General features: G+C 46.5%; 1 protein-coding gene across 2 annotated transcripts in view; it reads right to left on the bottom strand.

Moving 5' to 3' along the window:
• Positions 1–24,458, bottom strand: part of KCNQ1 (potassium voltage-gated channel subfamily Q member 1) — a 356,172-nt gene that overhangs the window by 293,726 nt on the left and 37,988 nt on the right. For both annotated transcript variants that reach the window (XM_068148314.1, XM_068148313.1), the window contains exon 2: positions 20,756–20,846. In XM_068148314.1, the coding sequence (XP_068004415.1) occupies positions 20,756–20,846 (91 nt within the window). The remainder of the gene's footprint in view (positions 1–20,755; positions 20,847–24,458) is intronic.

Here is a 24,458-nt window from a genome sequence, read left to right on the forward strand (position 1 = left end):
TTTTCTTTTTGAATGCAGCCAAGTTCAAATGTCTAATTACAACATTGCAGAGTTAATGACCAATTTAACAAAGGCTTTGGAGTATCTTTGAAGTCATAACAACAAGCCAAAGGGGGGGGTGGGGGTGGGTTAAAACGTTAACTGCACAGGGAGCCTACGTAGAGGGCTTTCTTGGGATTATCTCTCTCACTTAACAACAAAGTTGAGTCGTTTCAGAGCACTTCCAGCAGCCCCATGGCTCTCTCTGGTTGCTGTACAGCACAGAGCTCTAGCTGGAGTTTATTTTATAGCTCTGAGCAGCACCAATCATTACCCTATTAATTCAAACATGTTTAATTCAACATCCTTCAACTACTCGGTCATGGCTGTTTGTAACTTTCAAACAACTACAGAGAGGTACAGCTTGTCACCACATTTATACCTGACAGGAGGTTAGACACATAATGCAGGCAGGGTGTATGTTCAGACAGACACAAGTGGTGGTCACGTAAATGCGTGAGATGCAGCAGCCTTTGCTCCTCTTGCTTAAGTCATGCTGGTTTCCACAGCTCACAAAAGCTGACTTTGCCTTCAGATGTAAGTGGCTCCTGCTGATGTCAGTGAGCTATAAATACACATCAGATGACACACTCTGACCCATTTACTTTTCCATCTGAGATATGCAGACACTCATACTCTGTATATACTACACACCATTGCAATGCTGAATCAGCACAGCCAGAAATAACAGTAAGTGCATACCCAGCCTGGAGCAGCACACGGAGGCAGCAGCCCAGGCTCCTCCTCGCCTTGCTTCGACAGCAAACCTGCCAGTCAGCATCACCCCACACACTTGGTAGAGTGCTTTGTGTGTTCCCCAGACAAGGGTGAAGGTAAAGGCATTACCCTGCTGATAAAACACGAAGCACAGAGTTCGGGCAGCAAAGGAGTTAGAGATGAGGGGCAACCATTGGTGGTCCTCCAGAGTGAGCTGAGGGGACAAGAACCCAAAAACTCAGGCTGCCTGCAAGAGCTCCACCAATGCTTCCCTTTGCTCTCCACTAGAATAGAACAGAATGGAACAGAATGGAACAGAATGGGACCGAACCAGACCAGGTTGGAAGAGACCTTCGAGATCATCGCATCCAATCTATTATCCAACACCATCTAATCAACTAAACCATGCAACCAAGCAGGGCTGGACATTTTCCTTGTTTAAAATGCCAAGTGAGGTAAACTTCTCTAGCAAGAAGCACAGAGTCTCCAGAGCTGGGCATTGCAAGAGGAACATTGCACAGGTTTGACCAAGAAATTTAACAGCCACCCTGTGGCTTATGCAGGGACAAGGCTGTAATGAGGAACCTCCAGACACATAGGGGTTTACCTATGGAGCATTAACAAAGCAAATGCATATATCTTCCCCCCACCCCCCCCCCTTTTTTCTTTCCTTCCCAGCACTTCAATTACAGACCACAATAAATGTATGGTGATGTGTAGGATAAGTAAAAGCTGGATAAACCACATCAGTGAAAATCAGCCTTTCCTCTCTCAATCAGCCAGCACAATCAGATTTCCTTTCAGATCTCCTGGGAGATTATATCTTACTGCCTTTTTTTTTTGGGTTGTGGTTTTTTTTTTCCCCCACTTAAACCCAACTTCCCCAGACCTTATCTGTGTGGCAATTTCCACTTCATGGTGAGTTTGCTCATTACATTCAGGTACTTACCCTGCCACAGCAAAGGATTACAGATGCTTGAGTCTAAGGATCACTTAAGCCCTGATAAAATGCAAAGCAATAAGGACGTGGGAGCAGTGAGTCTGCACCATGCTGAATAAGGCTTTTGATGAACACCCAAGCACAGCACTGCTGCAACAAGGCCATGGAGCTGGCTCCCATTTTGGGAGTGGGGGGAGGCTTCAATTGAACTCCAAAGAGTGCTGGTCTTTCCAGAGATCATCAGGCCACATATCCCACAGCAGACTAAAGGAAATTGTATTTAGACATTATATCACAACCAACACTACCATTCTTTCAAGTAGGACTAGGGGGAATGGAACAAAACTAGAAATGGATAGATTCAGATTGGATGTTAGGAAGAAATTCTTCACCATGAGGGTGGTGAGAGCCTGGCACAGGTTGCCCAGGGAGGTGGTGGAAGCCTCACCCCTGGAGGTGTTTGCAGCCAGGCTGCAGGTGGCTGTGAGCAACCTGCTGTAGTGTGAGGTGTCCCTGCCCATGGCAGGGGGATTGGAACTGGATGATCCTTGAGGTCCCTCCCATATGTTTCTTTTCCAGACAGAACCTTCACAGTACAACACAGCACCTTACAGCCTCTTCTCATCATTTATGCAGCTCAGCTTTTGAACAGCTAAAATATTCAGGGAGAGTCTCTGTTTTCAGGCATTATGGTTTGTGGTGCAGCATATATGGAGAAGCTGCTACTGCTAGCTTGTCACTTCTTGTGTCAATTTATCAAGTGGCTCGTATCTAGCAGGTCATAGCTTGAGGATTTTGGCACAAGAAGGCTCCTTGATGTGTTTATCTGAATGGCAAAGGGCTCTCTCTATTTAAAATCAACAGTTAATGCCTTTCTTTGTCCACAATCTGACAATTTTGAATCATAATCACTGCAGACATTACAAATGTAAAAAGTGACAAGCAGCATGCCAGTATCTCACAAAGTCTAAGAGAGCAACCCAAGGTACAAGGCTCTTGAAGCTGCAGCCTTTGTGTTTCCCTGTAGAAGGTTGCAAGGTACAGGTGCTCAAGACAGTACAAACACCCTCAGAAGCTGGAATCTCTATCCAAACAGGAAGAATAGAATAGACCAGGTTGGAAGAGACCTTCAAGATCATCATGTCCAACCCATCATCCAATCTAATCCATCTAAACAACTAACCCATGGCACCAAGCACCCCATCAAGTCTCCTCCTGAACACCTCCAATGATGGTGACTCCACCACCTCCCCGGGCAGCCCATTCCAATGGGCAATCACTCTCTCTGTACAGAACTTATGTAAGTAGCTAGGTTCAGCATAAATACAAAAGGTTAGACAACATCAGCATTTCTCTTAACCTTTCTCTGAAGCAACTGGGTTGGGTTTGCAACTAAAAGCCAAGATGTGGTTTTCTGTGCTCTCACAGGAAGACATGCACACTGCACTACTGGAATTCTCAGTGACTCCTATCCATATCTAAACCAGATAGAGGTGTCACTTCTGGAATCCACCTGCCTTGATTCACCCAAGCCCACGCACTACAGCCAGACAGAACTCAAATGGGTTATTTAAAGCTTGCCACAGCAGTACATTTGTCAGGGATACTTGATCAAAGCATTTGCTTTGACTGTGCTGTATTTGTTTAACTACTACTACTGCTTATTTTAGCCCATGCTAAAGAGTTCTGAAGAACATAACTTGGGCAGATGCCAGCAGAATGTAGCTTTTAAACATAACCTTATACTCAAAGAGCAAAAATCAAGCTCTAACAACATAAGCAAGCAAAATCCTGCCGTGTACACAAGCCTTTCCTGTGTGTTTCTTACTTTTTCCAAGGACTTAGTGGCAAAACAGGATTGAAGTAGTTTTCCTTCTAAATACTTCAGAAGACAGGAGAGAACTTCATGCATGACTGTTGCTATTGCAGGAGCTATTGGAACAAATGTAGGAGCTCTGCTTCAGTGTTTTGATAACTATATAATATTTTAAACCCCAAGCATTTCACATCAGAGTGGATTGCACTGGCTTCTGTGTGCCTTGGGTTTTAAGGTCATGGCCTACAAGGAGCATCTGTGGGAGATGGGGTCAGAGTGGCTGGAGAGCAGCCAGGCAGAAAGGGACCTGGGGGATCTGGTTGATAGTAGACTGAACATGAGCCAGCAGTGTGACCAGGTGGCCAAGAAGGTAAATGGCATCCTGGCCTGTATCAGGAACAGGGTGGCCAGCAGGAACAGGGAAGTCATTGTGCCCTGTGCTCAGCACTGGTTAGGCCACACCTTGAGTCCTGTGTCCAGTTCTGGGCTCCTCAGTTTAGGAGAGATGTTGACTTGTTGGAATATATCCAGAGAAGGGCAACGAAGCTGGGGAGGGGTTTGGAGCACAGCCCTATGAGGGGAGGTTGAGGGAGCTGGGGTTGCTTAGCCTGGAGAAGAGGAGGCTCAGGGGAGACCTTCTTGCTGTCTACAACGACCTGAAGGGAGATTGTAGCCAGGTGGGGGCTGGTCTCTCCTCCCAGGCAACCAGCACCAGAACAAGAGGACACAGTCGGATGCTGCACCATGGGAGGTTTAGGCTGGATGTTAGGAAGATGTTCTTCCTAGAGAGAGTGATTGACCATTGGAATGTGCTGCCTGGGGAGGTGGTGGAGTCACCATCACTGGAAGTGTTTAGGAAGACACTGGATGGGGTGCTTGGTGCCATGGTTTAGTTGAGTAGATGGTGTTGGGTAATAGGTTGGACTCGATCTCAAAGGTCTCTTCCAACCTGGTTAATTCTATTCTATTCTACCCCAAGACCTCTCTTTGTGCCAAGCCTACCAGCAGCACTAGGGGGAAGGAAACTGAAACAAACACAACTCACCAGTCTTGAAAGCAGCCACTGAAGGAAAGACTTTTACCGTAGCTCTTCCAGATCAGCCCACCCACCAGCAGCGTGCCTCTCCCTTGCACCCCTACCAAAATGATGTTTGGTGCAGCTCTGCTTCACGCAGAAGCAATCCAGGAGTCAGAAGCAATCCAGGAGTCAAAAGCAAGCTCATAAATATTTTTATCTCTTTTTCTTCTTTGCTCCTAGACAAAAACAAATCTCCTCAAACCAGACTGCAAAGAGCAAAGGCCTTTGCAAACATAGCAAAGGCCCTCAGCTACTTAAAACACAATGTTTATTTTGCTTCAAAGATTTTTTTTTAGACTAAATAACCTTAAAGCAAAATAATTTGGTCTTCCCCCCCCTTTTCTTTCCCAACCTCAAAAACATGCCGGTGGGTCCAGACCCACATATCACAACCTAACATAAATAAGTACATCTTTCATAAAATTCCTTCCACAAACAGGAGCTGCTAGACCACTGGGCAGATGCTGCAGCTTTATTTTAAACATCCTTTTCCACCCCTCTTTCTGTTTCCCTGCACCTTCCTTTTGATCTGGCCCCACCTTGGGACTCGCTCGTCTTTGCTTGGGGGTGGGCATCCTTGCACGGCTCAGCCCAGCCTAGATGCCTTGAAGGAGGTTTCATTCCCTCCCTGCTACTTGCTCAGGAGACAGAATAAGTACTTCTCCAGGGTGAGCTTTGCCCCTGTTGGCTGCAGCAGAGCTTTCCAACTCATGAATTAATATCTAAAATAAGAAGGCAAACCACAGAAGAAAACAGAGACAGCATATGACCAAACATAGCCTATTTATTCCAGGGTTCAGACCCCTGTCATTAGTGCTGACAGGTACTTTGCTCCCTACAAAACAGAGCACAGATGTGAGGAAGAGTGTCCTTCAGCCCAGCCCACCCACTGCTTTCATTCTTCAATACCTCCATATTATCTTTGGGCCCAAAGCACAAAGGGGCCCTTCATTTACAGCCAACTCCCAAACACCACAAGCAGCACATGAAATAGCAGCAGCAATCACAGAAGGACGTTCTTGGAAGCTCACAGGAAACCCCAGGGTGGAGATTGGTGACTTTTTCTCTTGCTCAAAGACAGGCTTGCCTGCTTTCCTCCAAGGTCTTCCCCAGACAGGTAAAGCATGGAATATCTACAACCACATCCCCCCCCCAGAAAGGTCTGAGAGCCACAAAGGTACTAGAGGAGGTGGAAGGCAGGTAGCAGATTTTAATAGCATTTAGTATCCTCACTATTAGAGATTTTTCTTTCAAGAACTGACTTTGTCAGGGAGGTTGAGAAGCCAGCTGTGGGTTCTAACACTTGTTCTTAGTCTTTTCTGCAACCACACCTTATGGCTGCACAGAAATGTCAGCTTTTGTGCTGTAAAACATTCAAGGAGAGTGAAGAACCACTTTGGTTTTCAGAATGAGCTCACAAAACAAAGATATTTGTTAATCTCAGAGAGATGCTCAAGCATAACCCCACAACTTTCTGCCTTACTATGGATTTTCTGTCTTTGGAGGTGACATCCAGCAGACTTTAACAAGTGATACAGTTGTAAAGAAAGAAATTTCTCTTGGGAACAGGCTTGTCTGGTGACACTGGCTGCACTGGTGACTGACCCCTAGGGAAGTGGGACAGCCATACACAGATGGGAAATAGCTGGGAAGGAACTACATGGGAAGCACTGAAACATTAGACCTTACCTAGTGGCTGAAAACTCAAGTGTGAGGTCCAGATGCTGAAGTCTGAATGTGTTAGCATCATTGTTAGGGAAGTGATACTAAGTGACAGATAGATTATATTACATGAAGTTCAATTTCTGGCTGCCCACAATGGCTCCTAATTCACACAAAGGCTTCACGAGCCACTGACAATAAACAAATCGAAGTAAAAAGCACACTGCTCTGAAACTTTAGCCTCCCAGCCAGGAACACTGCAGCAAATTCATTTGTTAACAGGACTGCCTGATTCTGACCCAGTACTACCTTACCAAGGCAACTGCAAGTTATTGATTTCCTGTGTTATGAATTGAGGTGGAAAAAAAAAAAGCTAAGAGATTACAAATCAAAAGCCTTCTTTTGTTCTGCATATCACTTCCCCTAGGCTGCTCAGTCAGATGCCATTGTTTTCCTTCCTGGTCCCACAGCACATGAAAGTTATCAGACTGGGGAATAAAACTGAATTAAAAAAAAAAGGGGGGGGGGGGGGGGGGGGAACCCCAACAAAACAAATCAAAAATTGTTTCCAAGATTTCTACTGGACAAAAGAAACACAGCAGCAGCTTGAAAGAATGCTCCACTCCAGTTTGCATTTCTGTCTTCAAATGGTCACAACTCTTTTGCTCCTGAAGCCTCCTGGGGTAGAGGCCAGGATGAGCATTTACATACAAGTGATTAAAAGACATCTTAGTTTCTAAAAGCTGAGCAGCAAGCACAGTGATGATTGGGCACGAAAGCCTAGGTGCACATTCTGGAAGGCACTGCAGGGCACTCAAGTCTAGAAAGGCAGAATCCCACCCAAGTTTCATCTGTGTTTGGATTCTCCATACTCTGTAGGATGCTTCAGTTGCTAGCAATCTCTGAAGCCAGTGGCTAGGGAGGGAATGATAGAAGATACAGGTCCACAAGGAGTGACCAGAAGAATTATAATACTCAAGTAGTCCCTGTTCTAAGAGGTGGCAAAAAAAAGGAAGCGACAAGAGGTCATCTCTCATCCAAGCCACTCAATATTTCCTCTTCCACCTCTTACCCCTTTGCAAGAAAGGTTTCAATGCCAGTCCCCTGGATCATCCTGCTCCAACTTTACTTTTTGTAAGTGAAAAAGTTCAACAACTCCTTTAAACACTAAGAGAAAAAAAAAATACCTGTGAGCAACTCTATCAATGCCACATCAAATTGAACAGCAAGGAGAAAAAGAGACAGCTCTTCCCACGAGCAGACAACTCAGAGTGAAGTAACAGCCATCAGAAAGATGAGATGCTTAGCCTGCTTGTCTCCTTATCATAGAATCAATAAGGTTGGAAAAGACCTCAAAGATCATCAAGTCCAACCTGTCACCACAGACCTCATGACTAAACCATGGCACCAAGTGCCACATCCAATCCCTTCTTGAACACCTCCAGGGATGGTGACTCCACCACCTCCCTGGGCAGCACATTCCAATGGCTAACAGCTCTCTCAGTGAAGAACTTTCTCCTCACCTCCAGCCTAAACCTCCCCTGGCACAGCTTGAGACTGTGTCCTCTTGTTCTGGTGCTGGTTGCCTGGGAGAAGAGACCAACCCCCACCTGGCTACAACCACCCTTCAGGTAGTTGTAGAGAACAAGAAGGTCTCCCCTAAATAGAAATGGGTAGATTCAGATTGGATGTTAGGAAGAAGTTCTTCCCTAGGAGGGTGGTGAGAGACTGGCACAGGTTGCCCAGGGAGGTGGTGGAAGCCTCATCCCTGAAGGTTTTGAAGGGCAAGCTGGATGTGGCTCTGAGCAATCTGATCTAGAGTGAGGGGTGCCTGCCCATGGCAGGGGGATTGGAACTGGCTGATCCTTGAGGTCCCTTCCAACCCTAACAATTCTGTGATTCCACATACACACATGGAATCTCTAAGTTGCTATCTCTGGACTAGTCCACACACACATTTTGTACTGGTGTAGAGATACATGGGGGGGTTTGGGGCTTGCCTATGGGGTTGAGGTTTTGGGGTTTTTTGCCTTTTAATCAAAAGAGTGCAACAAACCAAGCCCAAGTGTGCCTGCTATTGTCTGAATAACAATGACATAATAATGCAGTTATAGCCTATGGGACTGGGCTCTGCTGATGCGTGCAAGCACGTGCTCGTGATCACTTCCAAGGCAACACCACACCCAACTCCTCACTACTCCACCTCTCCTCTTTGAGATTACCACCCAGCAAACTGAACAATGGTGCTGTGGAAGTGCTCTTAGCTCTCTTCCATCTAATCAAATCACTTTTAACCATCTTTGGTGGGACACAAAGCTTTCTGCTAGGCACTGCAGCAGGCTATGAAAGCAAACACAGCACCATCCACGCCTGGGCAGAGTGAAATCCCATTGAAGGGCAGCAGCAAGGAGCTAGCAGATAATTGCTGGTTAAGCTTTTCCAGAGAGACATGCTTCAGCAGCCCTATCTACACCCTGTCTGCTCTAGCCCAGTTTGAACAAAACAGCTTTTGTTTGTGGAGACAGCCTAGCTGCCAATTTGAGTTCAGGAACTGGCTCTGGATCACAGTAGGCATGCCTAGACCTGTAGGATAAAATTAATTTCAGTCAAGTTGGTCTCCATCAGCTGTCAGGCTGATACCCTGCTGTCCTGCAGCAAAACAGATGCAGAGTAAATGTGAAACACTGCTTAATTCATTATTCAGTCGAATCAATACAGGAGAGGCACAAACAGCTAAGTATGTAAAACAGGGGCCAAAAATCTCAGCTTTCATCTAAAAGAAAAAGCAAACAACCAAACAAAAACCTTTCAAAGTTCTAAATTAAGAAAGGAGAACTTGAACATGTTTCTCTTTCCAGTGTTTGGATGGTTGAGGTTCATCACTGAGCCTGAATGGCACAGGCCAAAGCTGGAACCTCTTCCTCTGCTTCAGTGCCTGGCTGTGCAGGAGGCTGATCAAACCTTCTGCTCACCTTTCCACCACATTGGCTGTTTAGGCTGCAAGGACTATGATTAGAAACTATCTGTTAGAGCATGTGGGCCCTCATCTACTAGGTGTTGCACTTGACCTTACTGTCAGGGCCCTCTGAATGGGCTGCAATGTGAACAACAACAACAGCAGCAGCAGCAACCCCCTCCTCCAGCGAGCAGGGCAGAGCAGGCTGCTTGTAAATTGTGCTGCAGATAAAGTTTCCATCCCACTTTTAACTATCAAAAGCTAACAAATCTTACTCTACAGTTCCACAAACACTTTAAGCCAGCACTGCTGCCAAAAGAAGCAATCTCATCTGGCCAAGAAAAAGGTTAGTTTGAACCCATAAGGGTTCTCCGAGGCAGTTTACAACATAGCTGCACAGATGCTTGTGTTGGCACAAGGAATGGAGCAGCAGGACCATTTCTTCAGGTGGCAGTGCCAGTTTATGCAGGCTGAAACTCATTCTTGAAAGTGCAGCCTGGCTTCTCCAAAGGATTTATCTCACAAAGCCAAGTTGGGGTGGAAAAGCTACAGGTCACCCAATTTTACTCGTAAAACTGCTAAAACTCACCTCCCAAGAACGCAGCAAGGTTAAGTACATTCATGTTTGTAAGGCATTACACAAGTAAGGTTAGTAAAAACTTCATTTTCTCTCCTCCCTTCTCCCCTGGCCACTGAGTACAACTTGTTCCAAGTTTCATACACTAAATCAATGAGTTGGAGCAACTCCTAGCAGGTAGCTGTCAAGCTCCCTGCCTGTAGGCCAGATGGAGGTCAGTCACCATATGCACATCTTCTGATTTAAAACCATTCTGCAAGGCTGCAGCTAAACCACCACCTAAATACAGTGCACCCACCCTGCTGCAGGGCATCATAGTTAGATCACCTGAAAGGCACACATCCCTCCTCACCTCAAGGAACAGCCACAGAAGGGTAAAGGACAAGTAAATGAGCTCCTTTTGTATGCATTCCCTGTGCACACCGAGAGAGTTGGAGCTGTTCAGGTTGAAGAGGAGGAGGCTCCCAGGAGACCTTACTGTGGCCTTCCAGTATCTGAAGGGAGCTACAAGAAAGCTGGGGAGGGACTTTTGAGGGTGTCAGGGAGTGACAGGACTAGGGGAATGGATCCAAGCTGGAGGAGGGGAGACAGACCTTAGGAAGAAGTTCTTCACCATAAGGGTGGTGAGACACTGGAACAGGTTGCCCAGGGCGGTGGTAGGAACTATGTTCATGTTCAAGGGGTGAGGTGGAAATACCTGATGCAAACAATACCCTGAAGTGCAGGTCCCTGAAATCAATGAGCAATTGGGATGGCTGAGCACTGCAGGAGTTTCAGGACATTTGTCCCAATGTTTGGTCCCTAGAATCTCTGAGAAACCTACAGCATTTACTTGTTGGCACAGCCTTTGACACTGTTGCTGCCAGGGCACATGAGCACCCATCCTTGTTGGCAGCCAAGGCAGAGGGATGTGCTAGGAGAGTAGAACACAGAAGCTCTTTAGCCTATCAAGACTTCTCCAAGAGCTCAGTAACAACACCCAGTTCCAAGCTCTACAACAAAATGAATTTCTTTTATAAGCTAAGTGCCCGCACAGTGTGTCACTGGCCACTGAACCAACAGCTCCAACAAACTCTTTCACAAGACCTTTCTGATTACTGAGCTAAAGTAGGATCAGGCCCCACATTACAACAGGAACAATTCCTTGTGCAAGACAAGTTCAACAGAGCTGAAGCTGAGGGAGCTGGGGTTGTTTAGCCTGAAGAAGAGGAGGCTCAGGGGAGACCTTGCTGTCTACAACTACCTGAAGGGAGGTTGTAGCCAGGTGGGGGTTGGTCTCTTCTCCCAGGCAACCAGCATGAGAACAAGAGGACAGTCTCAAGTTGTGCCAGGGGAGGTTTAGGCTGGATGTTAGGAAGAACGAAGAAGGAGAGACTGGCCATTGGAATGTGCTGCCCAGGGAGGTGGTGGAATCACCATTGCTGGAGGTGTTCAAGAGGGGATTGGATGTGGCACTGATAGGTTGGACTTGAGGATCTCTGAAGTCTTTTCCAACCTTATTGATTCTATGACCCTATGATGCTTTGGTCCTGCTGGCAGGCTTCATGCTACCAAAATAAAAGTAAGTTAGATTAAAAAATGAATTTTAAACACTAAGTGTGAGGTAAATGCAGCTTGCAGTTAGATAGTTTAGGAGGAGACTTGATGGGGTGCTTGGTGCCATGGTTTAGTTGATTAGATGGTGTTGGATGATGGGTTGGATGTGGTAATCTCGAAGGTCTCTTCCAACCTGGTTTATTCTCTGCATAAATCCAAATTCTTGTGCTTCCTAGGTTATCCCAAAACACAAGCAGACACTGTGCAAGAAACTTTTCCTATTACACCCCAATCCCTTTAATATTTATGCACACAGGAAGCTCAGCTGAAGTCATGATGACTGCTCACATGCACAACATTAACCATGCTGCACAACTGCCAGTCTCATGCCTTAAAAACTTCACTTGTAAGTGTGGAACCTAATATACCCATGCACATAAAACTCCAGCATACAGAGTCCTGACTATTTCCCCCCCTTTCCCTCCCCCCTTGCTCCTAAAACCATGGAACAAACTCTCAGGAGGGTGGAGTTGCCAGAGGCTCTCCTCAGTACAAATTAAATCCAGCCAGAAGTATTTTAGTAAGTGAAAGCCTGCTAAAAATAGAAATGAGTTCTATATATAGAAATACACATACACATGGAAAGAGGCACCCACATAAATATGCAGGGAGAAACAACAGGGTCATCTTTCTGTCTTCTTGTTCCTTCCACATAAAGCCTGAGCTTGGAGAAGGGGAGTACCAGAATATCAGAATCCTAGAATGCAGTGGGTTGGAAGGGATCTCTAGTGGCCACCTAGTCCAACTCCCCTGCAGTCAGCCAAATGGACCACTTGGCTTTGCCCTGGGACCCTCTTCCCCACAAGGCTTTCTCTCACCTGAAGGGTTGTAGCCAGGAGGGAGTTGGTCTCTTCTCTCAGGCAACCAGCACCAGAACAAGAGGACACAGTCTCAAGCTGCACCAGGAGAAGTTTAGGCTGGAGGCAAGGAGAAAGTTCTTCACTGAGAGAGTTGTTAGCCATTGGAATGTGCTGCCCAGGGAGGTGGTGGAGTTATCATCCCTGGAGGTGTTCAAGAGGGGAACATATGCCGCACTTGGTGTCATGGTTTAGTCATGAGGTCTGTGGTGACAGGTTGGACTTGATGATCTTTGAGGTCTCTTCCAACCTTGGGGACTCTGTGATTCATACTACTCCAACAAGTAAATCCCTGGAGAGGACAAAGTCTGCTCTCCTAAAGTCCAAGGTTGTGTGCTTGCAGTGCACCTTCCTTACTGCCCCAATGACCTTGAACTCCACCATTTCATGGTCATTGCAATCAAGGCTGCCCCTGAATTTCATACTCCCCACCAGCTCCCTCTTTCTTGGTGAGAACAAGGTCCAGCATAGTACTTCTCCTCACTGGCTCCCCTAGCACTTGGAGAAGGAAGTTATCTTCCATGCATTCCAGGAACCTTATGGATTGCTCATTCCCTGCTGTGTTGGCCTTCCAACAGATAATGGGATGGTTGAGGTCCCTCATGAGGGTGAGGGCTTGTGAACATGAGCTGCTCCTATTTGCCTATGGAGGGTCTCATCTGCTCAAGTCTGTGCTTGGGTGGCCTGCAGCAGGCCCCCACCATAGTGTCACCTGCCCCTGCCTTGTCTTTAGTGCTGACCCAGCAGCTCCCAGTTGGCTCACCCCATCCATCCCTCGGCAGAGCTCCATGCACTCCAGCTGGTGACACCTTCTCCTCATCTCCCCTTCCTAAAGAGCCTGCCTCCAGGCCATTCCAGTTCATGACTAGTTTCTAACAGGATGCTCATTTACTCCTTCCCCCCCCTCCACAAACAGCCCTCGGTGCTGAGATGCTCTTTCCTACCAGCAAACAGAAATAATGAAGCTTTCAGAAAACAACTCAGAGAAGCTTAGGTTAGAATCTGCCAAGAAAAAGAAAGCCACCCAGAAGGCTGGTTGCTTTTGTTTTGTTGGGGTGTTGTTTTTTTTTTCCCCAGCCAGTGAATTGAACCTATTTAATCCAACCCTGCAAAAGAAAATTCGTAATGCATTCAATTTCAGTTATTTTCTCACTACTAACTCCTGCAACCTCCTTTCTTCTTCTAAGACACTGGCACTCACTGCTCTTCTGCACCACAATTACACCACACCTGCAGAGTTTACTCCAGTTTTGCCTACCAAGGGCCACTTAAAGCCATTCAAAAGCCACCAGCCAGTGACAGCTGGCAAACTCAAACCTGTCTCAGTAGTCTATCATATGTAATCAATTGCAAATAGAACTTCAACAGACTCATCCCATTATTTCCTAGCTAATTCCCCCTGGGAAAACAAGCCAGCAAGCTCCCACTTTGAATCATGAAGCTAGTTTTGTCCCTTGTCCCTCCTTCCCAACTTCTCCCTTTCCCCTCCCCTTTGCATCAGTTCAGTGCCCTGCTTCAGTTTTTCAGCTTGATATCCATTATGTTATGTCAGCTGTTACATTACGCTTAAAACAATAGACTCCAGCTGGCTGAGGTCAGATGTGAAAACAAGGACCTAACAAAGCCATAGACCCTCCAGTTATACTGAAATTGAGATACACACTGAATGTAGCACTTAATGACAAACTACTTTCCAGACATTTGGGCAAAGCATAAAGGAAACACCTGTCACTGCAAACATTACACACTAATCCAGATAACCCCCAAATTTCAAACTCTTTCTTTTCACTGCTTGGCTCTGCTATGCACCAGGATTTCACAGCTTTTGCTTCTTTTCTTTTTCTCTCCCACCCCCTTTTCTTTTCTCTTCTCTCCAAGATGGGATTTGTCCTACTCTGCTTGTTTACCAAAATATTAACCAGTGAAAAGTGTGTTATCAACCCAAAGAAAATGTGTTTATCGTGTTTCTTTTAGTTTCATCAAGTGAGTTTGACAGGGACTTAGAGCCCAGAGAAGTTTAAGCAGACTTTAACTCCTAAGTAGAAAGCTTGACAGTAGTGAACAATAGATGTGACAGCGAAGGAAACGTGCTTTGAGTGATGGCATTTTCTCAGGTGCACCTTTGAAGAGAATTGATTAGAATGTAGCTATACTAAAAATAATAGAGTAGAATTAACCAGGTTGGAAAAGACTTCAGAGATCATCAAGTCCAACCTATCATCCAACAACATCTGATCAACTAAACCATGGCACCAAGTGCCTCATCCAGCCTCCTCCTAAACACCTCCAGGGATGGTGACTCCACCACCTCCCTGGGCAGCACATCCCAATGGCCAATCTCTCTTTCTGGGAAGAACTTCTTCCTAACATCCAGCCTAAACCTCCCCTGGCACAGCTTGAGACTGTGTCCTCTTGTTCTGGTACTGCTTGCCTGAGAGAAGAGACCAACCCTCACCTGGCTACAACCTCCCTCCTGGTAATTGTAGAAAGCAAGAAGGTCTCCCCCGAGCCTCCTCTTCTGCAGGCTAAGCAACCCCAGCTCCCTCAGCCTCTCCTCATAGGGCTGTGCTCCAGACCCCTCACTAATAATAAAACCCCAGTATATTGCTGTTTTGTTTCTGTGTGGCTTACAAGAGCAACCCCAACCTCCTGAGAACAGGTGAACTACTAAAATCTAAGCTCACCTCTCTGTTTCTCAGCACGCTGCATCCAACATCAAAGCAGTGTTTTCTGAATGCTCTCACAGCACCACAGTTCACCTCTGGAAAGCTGGGAAGGTTGGTCACTGCAACAGGACAAGGTGGCAACCTGCTCTTTGCAGCCTTTGGCCAACACCCCCAGCAAGGGAGATCACCATTTCAGATCATGTAGGCCACCAAGAAGCCAGCAGACGGCACCAATCTATCACTGGTGCTCTGGGTTGGCTGCAATCTGTCACCAGCTCCACCATGAGCCTGACAACGGTCCCTCTGCCCAGACTCTGTCTTGATCTTCAGAGTTTGAGTGCAAACAAAAGCTTGGTGCTTCACAGCCATCCCATCCCTTGAGATCCTTGTCCCGTGGGCATAAATGCTAAAGGGTGATCGCTTTGCTCAGGGTGACATGGTTGCAGACTCTGTTTTAAGAGACAGGGTCTAAGTGTGTCACCACAACAACTCCAGGTACAGAACTCCAGGAAGAGCTCTTAGAAAAGGCAGAAATGGAATTAACCAACTTTCTGCATAGAATCACAGAATTGGCAGGGTTGGAAGGGACCTCAAGGCTCAGCCAGTTCCAAACCCCCTGCCATGGGCAGGGACCCCCCCTCACACTACAGCAGGTTGCTCACAGCCACATCCAGCCTGGCCTTAAAAACCTCCAGGCTTCTACCATCTACCTGGGCAACCTGTTCCAGTGTTTCACCACCCTCATGTGGAAGAGCTTCTTCCTAACACCCAATCTGAATCTCCAGCTCATCTTTACCAAACACACACTCCAGTGGAGGAGATTAAAACAGGAATTCCAATTCATAACTTTTGAACCTGCTAGATGTATGCAACACACAGACTTTTCTATAAGATTCACTGCTTATTCTTATCATATCACAGGATGACAGGGGTTGGATGGGACCCAAGGAGATCATTAAGTCCAACTGCCCTGCCAGAGCAGGACCATAGAATCTAACACAGGTCACACAGTAATGCATCCAGACGGGTCTTGAAAGTCTCCAGAGAAGACTCCACAACCTCTGTGGGGAGCCTGTTCTAGTGCTCTGTGACCCTCACAGTGAAGAAGTTCCTCCTCGTGTTGAGGTGTAACCTCAGTGTTGTAGTTTGTATCCATTGCCCCTTGTCCTGTCACTGGGCACAAGTGAGCAGAGCCTGTCCCCTCTCTGAGATCTATAAACATTCATTAAATTCCCTCTCAGTCTTCTCTTGTCCAGACTGAAAAGCCCCAGGGCTCTACATCTAAAAGTCATCTTTGGTGGTAACTCTTGAGAAGTTTGCCCAAATAAACTACTCTCTTATTCCCCACTGAATAGGAAACATCTCAGACAACAGCAAGAGCATACCTGGAAGGACATACGATACTTGCAGTGAGTTAACAAGTTAGCATCTCTTTCTCTCTCCTCCGTGCAAATACTTGTCCAATTCATTTCACTGAATGTTTTGACTGTTCTCACTGCTTTCTGAAAGCCATCCACATGAAGAGGTAGGCCCAACAGCAGGAATTTTGTGGCTACAACCACAAAGTGGCCAGATTCGTCTCTGGCAGTAATGTTTACACAGCCCTTTTTCCCCCCCCCACCTCTCTGTTCCAGAACTAATTTGTTGTTGTTGTTGATCACTCAGTTAAAACTCCCCAAGCCCATGTGAAAAAAAAACCTCATCTCTTTATTAATAGTTCATTTCTTCCAGAAGATATTTTTACCTACCTCAGGATCCCAGCCAAGGTCTGATGCAGCCCCCGGTCAGGACCCAGCATGGTCCAACGCTGCCCTCTACAGATCTCACAGGGAAACTCTCTCTTCCTTCTAAAGTGTTTGTGCTTTAAGCACAAGGAACAACAAAAAGCAGCTCATCTTTTTCCCTTCCCAGCCTTAGCATACTTCCCATAGCACCTCTACATTCCTTCCTGGCATTCCCCTTCAGCTCAGCCTTCATCTACACCACACAAACCCAATAGGCTAGTGAGCCACTTCACTAAACTGGTTCAGCTGTCCCTAACAATCTCCTTTACACTCCAGAAGCATCTGATTTCACAGAAATCATCCAGTTGGAAGAGACCTCAAAGATCATCCAGTCCAGCCTTCAACCCAGCACCCAAGAGTCAACACTAAACCATGCCCCAAGTGCCAGGTCTGCACACTGCTTAAATACCTCCAGGGATGGTGACTCCACCACTGCCCTGGGCAGCCCATTCCAGTGTTTGAAAACCCTCTCTGTGGAGAAGTATTTCCTACAATCCAGCCTGAACTTCCCCTCAGATGTGTTTGAAATGGACATAAAGCAGAATTTAAGCTGGACTAAAAGCATTTTCACACCACCTTCTGAACCAAATTACTAAGCCCCTTTTAACATCACTTTTACATCACACATAATCCTGCTACACAGACCAGTGGAGTTGACAAGGGATTGCTTTGCCAACAGCTGAACAAGTTAGGATGTTACTACCAGCAGCATTTCAAACCCAGGCAGCTGACTGTGGAATGAAGCAGACAGAAGCACTCACATTATCTGCCAGCACAGCTCAGCTCAGCTCTGCCCATCAGAACCACAGACAAGCACTGTGAGAAACACCTGGGTTCAGAACCAGAGGAAGCCCCTTGTTCCACCTCCTAATCATGTGAAAAAGGGAGAAAGGCAGTTTTCATTTTCACTCATGTTTCCTGAGTCTTTGAGTCACTCACATTTAGCCTCTTGGCTGCAAACAAAACTGCAGAGCAGCTGATTTTGAATGAAAGCTGAAAGGAAACACTGCAGCAAGTGGAAGTCCCTGGACAGGTCTATCTGCAGGTCCTTCAAAAGAAAGGGATTAAAGAGCCTGAGTCCACCACACACACACCACCTTCTGCACTGGCTGACCTCTCTCTGTGTCAGACCAAGGGACAGTTGTCTTTGCAGCCTCAGCAATTCCACACTTCTGTCTGCTCCAGTATTGAGTCTGCAGAAGAGATCAGCCTGCAGAGCTACCACCAGGCATCCATTACAGACATTAACCTCACTGAATTTTTCTAAAGGCTGAAAATGCACCCATGTCCAGATTGCAAGTCCCTGCCTTGGCCTTCTTAACCAAGGAGATAATCAGGAAAAACAAATTACACTGAGTCCACTTTGAATTACCTGAGACATTTGTTCTCTCTCTCTCAGTGAGGGCCAACTTCAGCATCAAAAGCTGCAGGTATTTTTAAACCCCTTCCTCACAAGCCCCCCCCCCCCCAAAAAACACTCCAGCAGACAAAACCCAAGGCTTCTATCCAAACCAAAAGATCACATTAAAACAAATTAATACAACCTGGACTTCCCCTAGGCCTAAACCCTGTGCTTCATTCTCTTCACTGCAGGAATCATTTCAATGCCAATAACATGAATGTTAACCACCCAAACCCATTTGCCTCTTGTTTTGACTGACAGCCTTTTTAATGCTGGAAAAGAAATGGTTTGATCTTGTCAGTAAGAAGTATGCTAGAGTAGAAAAGGAACTCAGAAAGGTGGAAAGACCCTTATACTTTCCTCATCAATAAAACCCAACCATACCCTTCCCTCTTTCTTTTTTATTCCTTTGGTTTGGGTTTTTTTTTTTGGTCTTTGGAATCAATATTGAAACGAGATTCCTACCAGAAAATGGCTTTTTCAGGCACAAAAAATATCCCTTGGTTCAGCAGAATGTTTAATTCCCTTGGATCAGGCACTTGGATTTTGTTAGATCATGCTGAGATAACAGCATTCTGCTGTGTTCTGGCACCATAAAACCCCTTGCTTATGAAAATAAAAGAAAAATATGGCCTCTCTGGGAACATACATCTCCAAATTGCCTTTTCTTTTCCTCCCCCCCCCCAGTTTAAATATTGTCATCTCAAAAATCAATTTCTACACAGATGCACCACTTTCCCTTTATGAGTCATGGCAAAAAAGCTCTCTCACACCACTGCTTTAAAGGGGCCAAGTGCACACACACATCTCCCCCTTCCCAGTGCTGGGCCTTTCACAGTCTTGGCTCAGGCTCCCACTCAAATTGGGCAAGTGCCAAGGAGTAACTGAAGTCAAACCCCTCCAACAGCACCATCTAGTGCAAAAAGGGATAAAATAAACACATGCAAATTTAATCAGTTTTCACTGCATTCTGGAAACGAACAAAAGGCCAATTCTCTCCTAATCTCCCATTACAACTGCATTTAGGTATAGCTTTCATCCAGGCTCTTTGCCTCCTGAAGTGTGGTGACAAGCAGAGACAGATTCAACAGCTAATTGTCTAAGCTTTTTGTCTAAACCTGGAACAAGCACTTGGAACACATCTAAACTTTCCCTTGTTTATTAGCCCCGTGTTAACTTTGCATTTCTGCTCATTGTTGGGAAAACCAGAAGCATTTTTAAGTGCTTTAAAATGACTGGTGACAGAACGTATTCCATTTCCTCCTCTGGTAATGGGAGGTGGTATTATAAGACAAGGAGCTCCAGAGTAAAAAGGAAACAATATATAAACAGAACCTCAACCACCTTTTAGCTCTTTTTTTTTCTCCATAGAATTCTAATATCTTGTCTTATTGAAGCCTCAGATTCTTGCCCATGAAAAAAGGCACACTGCTTCCACCTGTAACTGTAATGTGACTGGGCTCCCTGGCTTCAGAAAGGCCATCTGCTGAAGTTGTGTAGAATCACAGAATCAGCCAGGTTAGAAGATACCTCCAAGATTATCCAGTCCAACCTATCACCCAGCCCTATCCAATCAACTAGACCATGGCACTAAGTGCCTCATCCAGGCTTTTCTTGAAGATCTCCAAGGACGGTGGCTCCACCACCTCCCTGGGCAGCACATTCCAACAGCAAATCACTCTCTCTGTGAAGAGCTTCCCAACATTCATCCTGAACCTTCCCTGGCACAGCTTGAGACTGTCCCCCCTCGTTCTGTCATTGGTTGCCTGGGAGAACAGACTGACCCCCACCTGGCTACAACCTCCCTTCAGCTCATTGTAGACAGCAATAAGGTCTCCCCTGAGCCTCCTCTTCTCCAGGCTAAACACCCCCAGCTCCCTCAGCCTCTCCTCATAGTGCTGTGCTTCAGACCCCTCCCCAGTTTCACTGCCTTTCTCTGGACACGTTCCAGTACAACATCTCTCTTGAAATGGGGAGCCCAGAACTGGACACAGTACTCAAGGTGTGGCCTGACCAGTGATGAGTACAGGGGAAGGATAACCTCCCTTGTCCTGCTGGCCACACTATTCCTGATACAGGCCAGGATGCCACTGGCCTTCTTGGCCACCTGGGCACACTGCTGGCTCATGTTTAGCCTACTATCTACCAGCACCTCTAGGTCTCTCCCCCTAGAGGGAGCTGAAGTCTCTCCCCCTAGAGGGAGCTGAAGTCTCTCCCCCTAGAGGGAGCTGAAGTCTCTCCCCCTAGAGGGAGCTGAAGTCACATGAATTCTGCTTGTGAAAGCAAGCTTGATCTTACATCAGGTGAAAGAAAGGATGAAACTTACTGTTTTCCTCCCCATGGTCAGGTGTTTGGTGTTCAGGATGGATAGAAAATGGATTAACGTGAGTCCTGTGAGGGATTCAAGCTTAAGGAGAACAGCCTCACATATTGCACACAACATGGATAACCTGAGTATAGTCCATATTGGGTAAGCCTTGGGGTTTGTGCTACCATGACTTTTTGGTGTTTCTGTGGCTTTACAGACTCATTGGGGGAAAGCAGAAGAGCCTCCTGTCAAGGAAACCATGAGGAACGTTCTGCTTGCTGTGGCATTAGCTCAGGAGAGGAGAATTTGCACGTGAAGGACACGCATTAGTGACTAATTAAAGATGCACATACATACCATCCAGAACAACGTCCCTGTAGCAAGAGCTGCGTACTGCTCGATTGTGGAAAGCACGCTGAAGATGAGGCATATCAGCACTATAAGGAAGCTGTAAAGAAATAAATAAATACTAAATTACAATCAATTCAAATCATGCAAGGCAGCCCAGTAAGAATCTAGAGGTATTTCTGCTGTTAGGAATGATCTGCACACACAGAAATGTCATTGGCTTTGGGTTATCTTGAAACGCAGCTGGCAGCGTTCAACTGGTCCTGTTCCATGCTGGATAATTTGTTTCTCTTCAACCACTGAGGTTTGGGGCTGGACATTATCAAATGAACCCACACAATAACGTTAGCTTCAGCCTCTCTCTGTGACTTGCTGTTTCCCAGTCCCTCAGGGAAGCAGCATTCCTCATTCTTTCCCATCGTAAGGGATATTACAGCTCAATCATCACCACACAACCCCCCCCCAACATTTCAAATCCTTGCCTTTTTGACATCCCAAATTCTGATAAACTGCAAAGAGAAATCCCAGCTAAACCAGAGCTTAACAGGCTCTGCCCACACTGCCTTCTGATAAACTGCAAAGAGAAATCCCAGCTAAGCCAGAGCTTAACAGGCTCTGCCCACACTGCCTTTTACAGCCTGCCCCCAAAAGCCCCAGATACATACAACCTGACAGAGAAATACAACCTGACATTTGGCATCTGCAACCCAACCTCAGACTGACTCTGTTCTGAGATAGAAAAAAATTTCGAAGCATCTATCAAAGAGAAAGTGGGAATGCAACTTTTGTTCCTCATCTCCACCCGCTCCAGTTCAGAGGGAGAGGGTCCTGGTTCCCCAAGATAAGATTTGGGACAGCCCGAGTGTTGCAGCAAACTCAGCCCAGGGAGGTGGTGGAGTCACTGTCCCTGGAGGTATTCAAGAGGGGATTGGATGTGGCTGGTGCTAAACAACATCCCCCAGCACCACATCTCAAGCTGCACCAGGAGAAGTTTAGGCTCAAGGTGAGGAAAAAGCTCTTCCAAGAAAGAGTAATTGGCCATTGGAATGTGCTGCCTAGGGTGGTGGTGGAGTCACCATCACTGGAGGTGTTTAGGAAGAGACTGGATGAGGCACTTGGTGCCATGGTTTAGTAGTCATGAGGTCTTGGGTGACAGGTTGGACTTGATGATCTTTGAGATCTTTTCCAACCTTATTGATTCTATGATTCTGTCCAACTGCTTGGAGCACCCAGAAACCCCACAGCCAGACTGGATGCCCTCCACTACACACTAGACACAGGCAGCTTCCAGCTCCCAAACAATTGTGTGTTTCTTCTTAAATCATGACATAAGCAATGAAGAAGATTTAAAACATTCACTTATTAAACACAGAACTAGCTGTGAGGGATGCTTTCACAATTCTGTTGAGACAAGCAACACCAGTTCTTAGCACTTGACAGAAACTTGTTGCAAAACCCAGCAACTAAATCATCCCTGCCACAGACCTCTGAAAGGTTTGTGGGGTTCCCCACCCCTCAGAATAACAACAACGACAAAGAATTGACACAACAATTAAAGCTGAACTCAAGAGAATTATTAATACTGGCCCTCAGTGGCTACAAATTGAAATGACTCAGCTGAAGGCACTCAGAGCCTTTATCTATTCTTCTGGGGGGCTTCTTTAATGTGAGAACTTCACTGGCTGAACCTTTTGAAAGCAAAACTGTGTTGGGGTTGACATGGTGAATGGTGTCACATCCAGCTGGCGGCCAGTCAGTAGTGGAGTCCCCCAGGGATCAGTGCTGGGCCCCATCTTCTTTAACATCTTTATTGATGATCTGGATGAGGGCATTGAGTCTATCATCAGTAAATTTGCTGATGACACCAAGCTGGCAGCAGGAGTTGATCTGCTAGAGGGTAGAGAGGCTCTGCAGAGAGACCTCGACAGGCTGGACAGATGGGCAGAGTCCAACGGCATGAGATTTAACGCATCCAAGTGCCGGGTTCTGCACATTGGCCACAACAACCCCATGCAGTGCTACAGGCTGGGGTCAGAGTGGCTGGAGAGCAGCCAGGCAGAGAGGGACCTGGGGGTGCTGGTTGATGGTAGGATGAACATGAGCCTGCAGTGTGCCCAGGCAGCCAAGAGGGCCAATGGCATCCTGGCCTGCATCAAGAACAGTGTGGCCAGCAGGAGCAGGGAGGTCATTCTGCCCCTGTACACTGCACTGGTTAGGCCACACCTCGAGTCCTGTGTCCAGTTCTGGGCCCCTCAGTTTAGGAAGGAGGTTGACTTGCTGGAACGAGTCCAGAGAAGAGCAACAAAGTTGGTGAGGGGCTTGGAACACAGCCCTGTGAGGAGAGACTGAGGGAGCTGGGGCTGCTTAGCCTGGAGAGGAGGAGACTCAGGGGTGACCTTATTGCTCTCTACAACTACCTGAAGGGGGGTTGTAAACAGGCAGAGGTTGGTCTCTTCTTCCAGGCAGCCAGCACCAGAACAAGAGGACACAGTCTCAGGCTGCGCCAGGGGAAGTTCAGGCTGGAGGTCAGGAGGAAGTTTTACACAGAGAGAGTGATTGCCCATTGGAATGGGCTGCCCGGGGAGGTGGTGGAGTCGCCATCACTGGAGGTGTTCAGGAGGAGACTTGACAGGGTGCTTGGTTGCATGGGTTAGTTGATTAGGTGGTGTTGGGTGATAGGTTGGACACGATGATCTTGAAGGTCTCTTCCAACCTGGTTTATTCTATTCTATTCTATTGTCATAAGCCAGGCTGCCCAATGATTGCTTCAAAGCGCAGCACAGCAAGTCCAGTGCACACACAAATTATTCTGCAAGCACATTACAAAACTGTGGGGAGAGATTTCCTAGGGACAAAAATCAAGCCAGTGGTAATGAACTGGATTTAGTAGCATAGAGGCTATCACATATCAACACAAACACACAAAAGAGAATATACTTTAACCTAGACAAGGTGTAAACATGTGGAGTTATCCCTAATACCTGGTTTACCTCTGAAAGTCTTCTCATCTTGCCTTCTCACTTTGGCCATTCTCAAACAGAAGTAAGGTGTGCAGGCAGACACAAAGATGAACCAGGCATCTGAAATGTAACCTTAAATGTCCCCCAAGTGCCCAGCCCTTCCAGCTGCAGTATTTCCACAACTGCTGAAGTCCAACAGAGGTGACAACATGAACAAAAAGACCTTCAGTAGCCTAGAAGGTCCTTGGGTAAATAGTTCAACATATACAGAAGTTCCAAAGCAAACACTGAGTAGCATGGGATGGTGTAAAGCTGTCTGAATACACCTTGAGCAATAACAATCAGTACTATTTATACCCTTTGATGAGAGGAGACCTCATTGATCTCTACATGGACCTGAAAGGAGATCAGAGTGAGGCCAATATTGGCCTCTTCTCCCAAGTAACCAATGACAGGACAAGAGGAAATGCCCTGAAATTGTACCAGGGGAGATTTAGGTTGGAGAGGAGGAAAACTCTCTTTGCTTCAAGAGTGCTCAGGCATTGGAGCAGGCTGCCCAGGGGGGTGGGAGAGTCACTGTCCCTGGATGTATTCAAGAAATGAGTAGAGGTGGCACTCTGGGACATGGTGTAGTGGTCATGGTGATGTGGGTAGAATGTTGGACTTGATGATCTTGGAGGTCTTTTCCAACCTTAGTGAGTCTGTCTGTGATAGCAGTAAACCTGTTAAAAGCAGACCTCAGCCAACGTAAC

The sequence above is a fragment of the Melanerpes formicivorus genome, unplaced genomic scaffold (assembly GCF_026170545.1).
Source record: "Melanerpes formicivorus ecotype bairdi unplaced genomic scaffold, bMelFor1.0.p_v2 SCAF_16, whole genome shotgun sequence".
In the NCBI taxonomy this organism is placed as follows: domain Eukaryota; kingdom Metazoa; phylum Chordata; class Aves; order Piciformes; family Picidae; genus Melanerpes; species Melanerpes formicivorus.